General features: G+C 32.2%; 2 protein-coding genes across 2 annotated transcripts; one reads left to right on the forward strand and one right to left on the reverse strand.

The window, feature by feature from the left end:
- Positions 1–1,537: 1,537 nt before the first annotated feature.
- nxnl2 (nucleoredoxin like 2) lies at positions 1,538–5,206 on the reverse strand. Its single transcript, XM_087792365.1, has 2 exons — positions 4,806–5,206; positions 1,538–2,668 (listed from the first exon to the last, which is right to left on the reverse strand). Exons 1-2 carry the CDS (start codon positions 5,105–5,107, stop codon positions 2,500–2,502), a joined length of 471 nt encoding a protein of 156 aa, XP_087648491.1. The 5' UTR covers positions 5,108–5,206; the 3' UTR covers positions 1,538–2,499.
- Positions 5,207–7,996: 2,790 nt separating this feature from the next.
- gng10 (guanine nucleotide binding protein (G protein), gamma 10) lies at positions 7,997–10,135 on the forward strand. The gene is made up of 2 exons (XM_087792374.1): positions 7,997–8,146; positions 9,942–10,135. Exons 1-2 carry the CDS (start codon positions 8,066–8,068, stop codon positions 10,065–10,067), a joined length of 207 nt encoding a protein of 68 aa, XP_087648500.1. The 5' UTR covers positions 7,997–8,065; the 3' UTR covers positions 10,068–10,135.
- Positions 10,136–11,550: the final 1,415 nt, after the last annotated feature.

Here is an 11,550-nt window from a genome sequence, read left to right on the forward strand (position 1 = left end):
CAAATATCAGCCGCGACTCCTTGATATCCTTTGTTTGTTTTTTTTAGGGTTTTATTCGTTTATTTTTCCTCATATTTCATTTTTTTTTTTAGATTTTGCAGTTTAACTGCTTTTTGTTTTATATACATTAGAAAACTTTTTTGTAAAAAAAAAATATATAAAATCAATTAACTTAAAATGAATAAATGAGTTAAAATAAGGGATCCTTTCGTTTAGGTTGGCATATTAAAAAAATAAAACATAATTTAAATAATGTAAAAATACATAATTAATACATTAAATCATTGAAGTGTGACTTTAAAATAATGAAAACACATTAATTAAAAAAAAAACCGTATATAATAGTCTTTATTTTTTTTAGCGATTTGACCAGAGGGTTAATATATATATTTATTTATTTAATGCAAATTAATTATTTAATACAAAGTTCCAACGTCAACTTAACGCATTTATATGATCATGTAGCGACACCTTGTGGCTAAACTCGGCTCTGCAACGTCTGAGGCCAATTTATCATTTTAAATACGTTTCAGTCAAAATAGATTTATTTATTTCTATGGTTTGTCAGAAACAAAACAAGAACATTTAAATTAAATGAGAGGATTTTTCTCATTTTTTTCTTCTAGTAATATCATTATTTTACGATCAGCGAGGAATAGAAAAAAAAGGTGTTTTTTTATGCATTTATTTATTGTTGTATTTGATACTTTTCGTTAATATTTTGTCGTTTCATTACATAATTTACCGTTTTTTTATTTTACTATTACGACTTTAGAAAGTAAATACCGTTTTTCTTCCCTTAATTTGAATCCGTTTATTTCCTTTATAGTTTATAGATGAATTGTCGCAATTTGATGATTGTATGGCGACACCTGGTGGCTAAAGTCGGCAAAACAGTTCAGTTAAAATTAGATGTGAAAATGATAATAGTTTGTCGAGCTGAAAACATGAAAAGATAATAAAAATTGAGTAAAGCTTATTCTTTAGTATATTTCTACTATTAATTTTATTTTTTGTTAAATAAAATCATTATTGTATGTGTTGACGACACAATGAACAATACAAATAAAATAGAAAAACATAAAAAACTTATATTAAAGTGAGAATATAATAATACAAATGAACAATTAAACAAAATTAATTAATTGTAAGGAATTTAAAGTCAAATACATCTGAAAATAAACATTTGTATTTGGTGATTTGTATCTAAACTTACCAAAGAACTTGTTTAATTTTTTTTGTTTTAAACAACGTTTCCTTCTTTGCATCAAAGCTGGTGAACGTCTGAAGACGTTTGTTCTCGTTTGAAGACGTTTCTCTGGCGAAGAACTTGTCGTGGCAGGATCTGGGATTTAATGACCTCGACGTCAGCAGATCCAGGTCTGATCGTCGACTCTCAAGTGATGGTTCCACCGAGACCACGAGCAAATCCTCGGTGGTTATTACGGTTTAACAAGACCTCTGGGACGGATCTGATCCGACACGTCAGTGTTTCCACAGACACGACACTCCAGAGTGAAAATAAAACATGAAACTATTGAGACTCCATCACTTCCTCAGCAGCTTTATTTACCTGCAAAAACTCTTTTACAATTTCTGGACTAGAAAGTAGCTTTTTATTGATAAATAAGTAGATAAATCCCTGAGTGTTTAATGCATAAACACGTATAAAGCTTGTTATCCATCAGTGGCATCAGAATATTGAATATTTAAACTTAAACGTATTTCCTTATTATTATTTTTATAAATAATTGAATTAAATTATTTATATAGTGATGGGTTACATTTCCTTTTTTAATGAAAACCTGAATTCAATCACTTTTATATAAACTGTCTTATTTAAATAATAAATGTAAAAAATAAATTATATTTTCAAAATGAATTATTTTTGATATTATAATTCAAATACATTTTTTTAATTAATTAATTAATTTCTTTTAACTTCTCAGGATCTTTTTTTTAACTTTTAAAAATCTTATTTAACATCTCAAGATCTTCTTTAACTTCCTGGGATCTTCTTTAATTTCTCGAAATCTTTTCCAATTTCTCGAGATCTTTTTGAACTTCAAGATCTTCGTTAACTTCTCCAGATTAATTAATTTAATTATATTAATTTCTTAATTTGTAGCCTTTTAAATTAAAAAATAAAACCATATTTCCTTTATAAATCATATTTATTTTAAAAGTTATACCAATTAAAAATACACTGAAACCTATTATAATTTTAAACTTTATTGGTAATAAATATAAACATTTATTTGAAAAAATATGAAACATTTTAAAGTAAAGATTATTTTTAAATTAACATCTCAATATAGAAACAGATTAAATAAAATAAAAACGTTATATTTAAAGTTTGAATTGTTCAATATTCTGATGCACTGACGTCACAAATGCATGAAATAAAAGAGTTTTTCTCCATAAAAGTCGATAATAAATGCATTAAAAGCCGCAGCGTTTCTTCCTAAAGTGCTCAGAGATCATCAACTTCTTTCCGTCTCAACCCTTGAAGTTCTGGAAGATTTCCGCTCGTTCCAACCAGTTCCCGAAGCAGGCGACTCCTCGGTCCCGGATCTGTTTCCTGCCCTTGTCTGTGATCACGTCGCCGTTGTTCTTCACGATCACCAGCTTGGGAACCACTGTGATGTTGTAGCGATGCTGCAGCTCGCTGAGGGAACACCAGGGTTTGCAAATGTGACCAAAGGTCATGTGAAAAACAACAAGAATAATAATGGGTTGAATTTAACATTTAAAAAAAAAAGAAGATAAAAGACCAAGTTTAATTATTTGTCTATTTAAAGGTCATATATATATATTTTTTTTGACTAATGGATTTTAAAAAGATTTGAATTCTAAATTCCAAACATAAAAATAAAAATGTTTTTTAAATGTTTTTCAAATTCCAATAATTCATTTTATTTGTAGCCTTTTAAATTCAATATCAAAACATAGGTATAATAGAGCCAACATTTTTATATTACTATGAAAATATATATTTTAATTATTGGGATTAAATTCTATGTTTAAAAATAGTTTTAAATATGATTAAAAACTCAAAATTCACCTGCTAATTTCAACTGTTTGTATTTTTCATTTTCTTGTAGTTTTGACCTAAAAGTTGATGAAGAGCTTCTTTCTTTTTATATATATTTTTTCTAGCAAAATCACTTCAGATATTTAATAAATAATAATAATAATATAATAATATAATAATAATAAATAATTAATTAAAATAATTCTTGATGATGGTCGTCTTCCAACTCAACTTCTTGTACTCAGAAGTGTTTCCTGAAGTAAATATGACGAATGAAATACAAGTTGGAAAAGACTTTACGACGAAATTGTTCTGGTGTGGCTTTTTTCACGTTCAAGTGTCTCCGACTTGTGAAGATCTTCTTTAACTTCTCCAGATCTTCATCAACGTCTCGAGATCTTCATTAACTTCTCGAGATCTTCATCAACGTCTCGAGATCTTCATCAACGTCTCGAGATCTTCATCAACTTCTCACAATCTTTTTTAACTTCCCGAGATCTTCATCAACTTCTCACAATCTTTTTTAACTTCTCGAGATCTTCTTTAACTTCTCCAGATCTTTTTCTTAACTTCTCCAGATCTTTTTCTTAACTTCTCACGATCTTCATTAACTTCTCAAGATCTTTATATACTTCTCACGCTCTTCTTTAACTTCTCACGCTCTTCTTTAACTTCTCACGATCTTCTTTAACTTCTCACGATCTTTATTAACTTCTCACAATCTTCTTTAACTTCTCACAATCTTCTTTAACTTCTCACAATCTTCTTTAACTTCTCACGATCTTTATTAACTTCTCACAATCTTCTTTAACTTCTCACAATCTTCTTTAACTTCTCACGCTCTTCTTTAACTTCTCACGCTCTTCTTTAACTTCTCACGCTCTTCTTTAACTTCTCACGCTCTTCTTTAACTTCTCACGCTCTTCTTTAACTTCTCACGCTCTTCTTTAACTTCTCACGCTCTTCTTTAACTTCTCACAATCTTTATTAACTTCTCACGCTCTTCTTTAACTTCTCACGCTCTTCTTTAACTTCTCACGCTCTTCTTTAACTTCTCACGCTCTTCTTTAACTTCTCACGATCTTCTTTAACTTCTCACAATCTTTATTAACTTCTCACGATCTTCTTTAACTTCTAATGATCTTCTTTAACTTCTCAGGATCTTCTTTAACTTCTCACAATCTTTATTAACTTCCCACGATCTTCTTTAACTTCTAATGATCTTCTTTAACTTCTCACGATCTTCTTTAACTTCTCACGATCTTCTTTAACTTCTCACGATCTTCTTTAACTTCTCACAATCTTTATTAACTTCCCACGATCTTCTTTAACTTCTAACTTCTTTTTTTTACATCTCAAGATCTTTTTTAACTTCTTACAATCTTTATTAACTTCCCACGATCTTCTTTAACTTCTAATGATCTTCTTTAACTTCTCAGGATCTTCTTTAACTTCTCGAGATCTTCTTTAACTTCGAGATCTTTTTTAACTTCTCCCAATCTTTATGAATAACTCACACTGTTCTTTAACTTCTCACGATCTTCTTTAACTTCAAGGATTTTTTGGGTCGTTTTCTAACATCTAACAACAAATATATATATTTTCAGGCAGATTTTCCTTGTATTTATAAAAACCAATCATCAAACGAGAACCATGGCCTCAGATCTAGACCATCCAACACTGACTCTCCTGGATCATCTGGACCTCCATGAAACAATGATCTCAAAGCATCATCACAGAGCCACAGACACACGTGTCCATCAATACTCACAGTCTGTACTCGTCCGTCCAGGGCAGCGCGAGCCAGTCTCCGTGCGTGTCGTGGAAATATTCCACCATGTCGTCGCTGCTCTTGTCCGAGGACACGAAGACCACCTCGAACTGCGCGGGAGGCTCTCGCTCCTCCACCAGCTCCGAGTAGAAGTCGCAGAGGATGGGCGTGAAGTCGCGGCAGGGCGGACACCAGCCCGCCGAGAAGTAGATCCCGACCACCTTGTTCCTCAGGACCTCCTCCGCGTCCACGCGCTCGCCCTCCTTGTTCAGCAGCGTCCTGCCCGAGAAGACCTCCACCATGGCTGGACCTCCTCACCTTCTACCTCGCGCTCATGTTCCGGTCGATCACTTTTAAGAGAACCGCTCACTTCCGGTGGTCTTTACCTGTCGAAAAGCTTCTTACTGTAGATCCGGCTTAACACCCGCGTCGACCAATCAGAGGCGAGTAATACTGTGACGTCACGGGAGGCAGGACGGGAGTGTTGCGTTCAGGTTCAACTGAAATAGCTCGTACTTTTTTCTTATAACCATGTTTAAACAATATTTATGTTTTAATAACATTTTGAGACAATACACCTTGAAGTATTTATTATTATCTATATTTAATTGTATTTTGTGTTGTTTCTTTCAATTAAATGTATGTACTGTACAGTAAAGTGGAACAATTAGATTGGATTAAATACGTAATATTTGAAGTTATTTCTGTTGTCCCTGAGTACATTCATTTACTTTAAATAGTACTAGACAAACTTACAAACGAGTTAAGAAAATATAAAGACAAACATATTTAGTAAGTAAGTAAGTCATTTTTATTTGTATAGCGCTTTTCCAGACCAGGGTCACAAAGCGCTTAAACAATCAAAACAATATTCAATAAAGTATATACTTTAAAGGGCAAAAATATTATAAATTTTTTTAGATAAAATTTAGAAATACATATTTATTTTATTGCTTTGTTTGTGTAATTCTTTGTGTAATTGTTCACATTGAAAACCACTTTTTTTTTACCACTTTGAAAACACATATATAAGTCGACAACTTTATACATCATATCACTTAATATACAGAAGAATTAGTTAATATAAAAACTAATTTACAACTAATTGAATATCATATTAAACGAATGACTGCTTTCTAAGTGAAAACTTTATGTCTGGATAATTCGTCTGGAAAGTACTTTAACATTCCTTTAGTATCTGGAAATACAAATATAAGAGTTTGATTATTATTTGATATAATTGTCAATACTGAGCGGATGTTTTCAATCAACTGAAAGTCTGTTTCACGGCAATAGATGAACAACAAACATGTAAAAAGTTTAATTTTTTGGATCAGCTTCATCATATAAATCTAAATAATCTGATACAAAGGTATCTGTGGGAATTAAAAACAAGTTTCTAGAGGGAAATATCATCTAAATGTTGTGTTATTACACGGAAGTGAGTGCAACCCACAATATACTTAATTATATATTTATAAAACACTCACAAAACTTTGGTACGACGTAAAAATATCACTGTAACAGAGTACATTTACTTTCCCTTGGAAATAATTCAAATAAAAAACAAGTGTGTGAACAATCCTCGGTGATTAAGACCAAGAACTAATTAGTCATGTTGTGTTTGAAAGTCTCAGGTGTGCCTGTGCAGCAGGTGTGTTTACCTGTTCACTCTGGTCACTGGAGGTTTAACAAGACTGAACGTGTCGAAGAATTCTCTGAGGATCTGACGCATGATTGGCTGAAGGTTTGTTCCGGAAGCTCGGTTGGTAATGACTGGTGACTCTGTTATACTAATAGTTTTATATTGAATTTAAAAGGCTACGAATAAAATAATATTTATTTAGAAAATATATTTTAGAATGATTGGAAATAGAATATCAAACTCTGTGTATTTTTATACTATTAAAAGTAAAAACAATGATTAAAAAACGCAACTAAATTCAACCTTTCAATTTACAAATTAATTTTCCTTTTTTAAATATTCGTGTATTTTTCTATTCATTTAAAAATAAATGAACGTTTGATCAAGTAGCTCGGTACTCTTCTGGTGTATTCTGGTGTTGCTATTATACCAACATGTTTCTATTGATTTTAAAATACTTCTAATAAAACAAATGTAGGATTTAGAAAAAAATATTTTTGAAATTATTGGCGTTAGAAAATCAAACTCTATGTCTATTTATTAAAACAATACATGAAAACAACTAACTAAATTCAACCTTTAAATTTAGGAAATATTGATTTCATTTATTTAAAAAAAAAAAGGATACAATTATTAAAAAGATACATTTTCCTGTAATTCTAGACTTGGAAACATCAAAAAAATGTTTCAATGTAAACAAAAAAAAAATGAAGCAAACAAAACACAGGTTTAATTATTAATATATTTGTCATTAGATTTGTAAAAGTATAATAGATTGTTTGGGTATAACAGATATTGATTACTTTAAAATGTATAGTTTTTTTTTTAGCAAAAATATTCATCCATTTTGAAAATATTGATGTCCACAGATTTAATTATCAGAAAACTAATTCAAACTTAAAAAATAAATAAAACTTAATTCAATGCAAAAAAAAAAATCATTTAATTCAAAACAATTTAACCATATAATAACGACCTTACTATTAATATATAATAATGACCTGATGACACAAAAACATCTATCAATAAACGCCTTTTTTAGCAAGTGAAATATCAACAATGACATCAACTGGACAGCAGAGGGCAGCAGCGTGCTGGAGCTGGAGCGTCACAGATCTCAATGATCTGCTCAACACTTTGAATTCTTAGAATTATAAACTTTTAAGTCGAGTTTAATTGAACTATTTTAATCTATTTTTAAGTTCAGTTACAAAAAAAATAAATCCTCCACAGATTTGATTCATCTTCAACTTGTAGCTGCTCAATTTCACTGAAATTAAGATTTTACTATTTATTTTTTAATCTTAGATTCGCCTGATTTATGACCTTAACTATTTTCCCATAATTCCCTGAGAGTCACGTAGAAAATCTGGGAACAAAATGGAGATAAAAGTTCCTCAAATTCTCTAAAGAAAATATCTGTATAACTTTTGAAAAACCATGTTTTATTCACTGACCTTTTGAAAAAAGTGAACTTTCAAAGTGACTAGTTTTGAGGAAGTAATAAAAAAAGTATCTTTTACTTTCGTTGAGGTCGGGAGGAAGGAAACCCGGCCCCTCCTCGTCTGCTGCCCATTAGTGGTCCAAACACTCCTGTCCGAAGTCTGGAGACAACATGACGTCCAACTCTAGCGTGTCCACCATGAGACGTCTGGTGGAGCAGCTGAAGCTGGAGGCCAGTGTGGAGAGAATCAAGGTCAGAGAAGAAACACTTTCAAAATAATATCAGAAGAAGAACGAGTTTAGTGGATCGTGTCGAATTTATAATTTATTTAAAGGTAATAAAACATACAACATTCTCTCTGATTTCTTAGTGAAAACTGTTCCATTTAAAGTTTTCTGGAAAGTCCTTTAGAAATTCCTTCAGTATCTGAAAAATGCAATATTGAGCAGATGTGGTATTTTTCAATCTTCTGACGGAGATGAAGGAAGATGTTTTATGGACGTATGGACTTCATTCTGCAGCAGCTGTTTCTTCACTTTCATTAGGATTCATTTATTTCTCACGAGTCACTTTTATTTCCCATTTTCCGATTTTCTTTTCCAACTTATAACGATTTAACTTTACGTTAAAGTTTAATATGAAATTAACTGAAGACCAGAGAAGTATTTGACTCAGTTTGATGGTTATTTTTTATTTTGGAAGGAGTTTTGAGATATTTCTCTGGATAAACCTATAGGAGCAAAGTAAGTATTATTATTATAATTATTATTATTGGTGTATCAGTCATTTTTCTTTAATGTCACCGTATATTTTGGACTAGAAGGCGCATTTAAAATCCTTACATTTTCTCAGAAATTTACTGAGCCTGATAATCCACAGTATTACTCCCTAGCTTCATAGTACTACTTTGTGAGGCTCCGTAGTATTACTTTTTGAAGCTCCATAGTAATACTGCGAGAGGCTTTGGAGTATTTCTCCTGGAGGCTTCGATTATTACTCTGTGAGGCTTTGTAGTAATACTCTGTGAGGCTTTGTAGTAATACTCTGTGAGGCTCCGTAGTAATACTCTGTGAGGTTTTGTAGTGCTACTCTGTGAGGCTCTATAGTCATACTCTTTGAGGCTTTGTAGTAATACTCTGTGAGGCTCCGTAGTAATACTCTGTGAGGCTCCGTAGTAATACTCTGTGAGGCTTTGTAGTAATACTCTGTGAGGCTCTGTAGTCATACTCTTTGAGGCTTTGTAGTACAACTCTGTGAGGCTTCAATTATTACTCTGTGAGGCTTTGTAGTAATACTCTGTGAGGCTCCATAGTAATACTCTGTGAGGCTTTGTAGTAATACTCTGTGAGGTTCTGTAGTAATACTCTGTGAGGCTCCGTAGTAATACTCTGTGAGGCTTTGTAGTAATACTCTGTGAGGCTCTGTAGTCATACTCTTTGAGGCTTTGTAGTAAAACTCTGAGGCTTTGATTATTACTCTGTGAGGCTCCATAGTAATACTCTGTGAGGCTTTGTAGTAATACTCTGTGAGGTTCCGTAGTAATACTCTGTGAGGCTCTGTAGTCATACACTAGGAGGCTTTGTAATAATACTCTGTGAGGCTTTGTAGTAATACTCTGAGGCTTTGATTATTACTCTGTGAGGTTCCGTAGTAATACTCTGTGAGGCTCTGTAGTCATACACTAGGAGGCTTTGTAATAATACTCTGTGAGGCTTTGTAGTAATACTCTGTGAGGCTCTGTAGTCATACACTAGGAGGCTTTGTAATAATACTCTGTGAGGCTTTGTAGTAATACTCTGTGAGGCTCTGTAGTCATACACTAGGAGGCTTTGTAATAATACTCTGTGAGGCTTTCTAGTAATATTGCGGGAGGTTTTGGAGTATTTTTCCGGGAAATTTCAAACAATTTTGAATTAAAAGTGGATGTTTATAAATCCAAGTATTGATATTCACAGACGAGTTCTCAGCTGGAGTCCTGGAGAAAACTCTTGAAAAACACATCTTTGTACTGGACTTCCATCAAACAGAACCCTTTATCGTGTCTCAGGTGTCTCAGGCCGCAGCAGAGCTGCAGCACTTCTGTCTGCAGAACGCCAGCAAGGACGCCCTCCTGGTGGGAGTGCCCACGGGCAGCAACCCCTTCCGAGAGCCCAGATCCTGCAACGTGGTGTGAAGCGTCGGCCCCGGAGACATTGACTACTGTGACATACGAGTGTGATTAAACTTCATCTTCTCCTCCGAGTCTGGGACGTCTTTCCTTCTTTGTCGAGGCAGATAATGACTGGCGTCCGAGGATGTTTACGGCTTCGAATCACCTCCTGGAATCTCACGGCATCACCACTTCCTGAAGTCTGGAGCCAGAGAACAGACAGGAAACTGTTTCTTCCTGTTTGAAAAATGCTTGTTTCACTTCCAGCTCCTTCCTTTGATATATTTGTTCTTCATGAGACGCTAACATCGTCGACCTTCTTCACACATGAATACTTAATACTGTTCAGAGCTGCTGGATATTTACACTAGAATGAGTAAATAAATAACACGCTTGTCACAAATATGCTAAATAATCAAATTAAATTATTCAACGAGCGAAATAACAGGATTTAAAGGATAAATGATGAATGAACCTTCTAGATTCAAGCACAAAACCAGGATTATAATTTAAATAAAATGAATGCATAATTATAAAATATATGTTAAGATGCATAAATCATATACATCTCATGTTAAGTGGGTCAGTCGAGAATAAATAAATGCTATTAATATATTATTTTAAAATCAGGTTTTTAGAAAAGTTTGTTTTTAAACGTTGGCTTTAGTTCAGCTCTTGTTTTCGAATGAAGAACAACGCCACCTGCTGGTGAATAATAAAAACACCTGCAAGGACGTGAATTTAAAGTTGGTATTTTTCCGTTTTTTCCTTTTGATACATTAATAAAGTAAAATAATGAAAAATGTCGCGAATAAAGTTCATGTTATTTAACATTTACTGCGGTTTTTAAATGTGATGAATGGACTTGAAATAACTGTTGAAGAATATTAAAAGGTAATAAATAAACGATTACAAAATGTATTTACCTTGTTTACAATATTATCAGATTGTTTAATTATTTATATTTCACTCAAATTCCTCAAAAAGTTTATTTGGGAAATTTGTAAAGTACAAAAAAACATAAACACTTGATTGAATTAACGATCATTTAAAAAATACTTTTTCTTACAAGATTTCATACAAGGATAAATGATGCATTAATGTTCTAAATTGAAGCACAAAAGCAAGATTATAATTAAAATAAATATCTGTATAATTAATGCATAATTATAAAATATATGTTAAGCCGCATAAATCATATATATCAAATGTTAAGTGGGTCAGTCGAGAATAAATAAATAAAAAGTATATTTTTTAAACCAGGTTTTAGAGCAGTTTATTTTTAAGTGTTAGCTTTAGTTTAGCTTTTGTTTTCTAATAGAAAACAACGCCACCTGCTGGTGAATGAGGTGGAAAGAACACCTGCAACGACGTAAAAAAAAGTCCGTATTAAATGTGATGAATGGACTTGAAATAACTTTTGAAGAATATTAAAGCTTACAATAAAGAAACGATTAAAACATGTATTTACCTTGTTTACAATTTTATCAGATTATTTAATAATTTA

This window comes from Callionymus lyra, chromosome 5, assembly GCF_982586985.1.
Source record: "Callionymus lyra chromosome 5, fCalLyr1.hap1.1, whole genome shotgun sequence".
In the NCBI taxonomy this organism is placed as follows: Eukaryota; Metazoa; Chordata; class Actinopteri; order Syngnathiformes; family Callionymidae; genus Callionymus; species Callionymus lyra.

Bases quoted from the DNA above. Each gene is read 5' to 3' on its own strand.
- nxnl2 (XM_087792365.1), bottom strand. From the start codon at position 5,107: ATGGTGGAGGTCTTCTCGGGCAGGACGCTGCTGAACAAGGAGGGCGAG. The intron at 2,669-4,805 runs GTGAGTATTGAT...GTGTTCCCTCAG, and splicing joins TGGACGGACGAGTACAGACT to CGAGCTGCAGCATCGCTACA.
- gng10 (XM_087792374.1), top strand. From the start codon at position 8,066: ATGACGTCCAACTCTAGCGTGTCCACCATGAGACGTCTGGTGGAGCAG. The intron at 8,147-9,941 runs GTCAGAGAAGAA...ATCGTGTCTCAG, and splicing joins CCAGTGTGGAGAGAATCAAG to GTGTCTCAGGCCGCAGCAGA.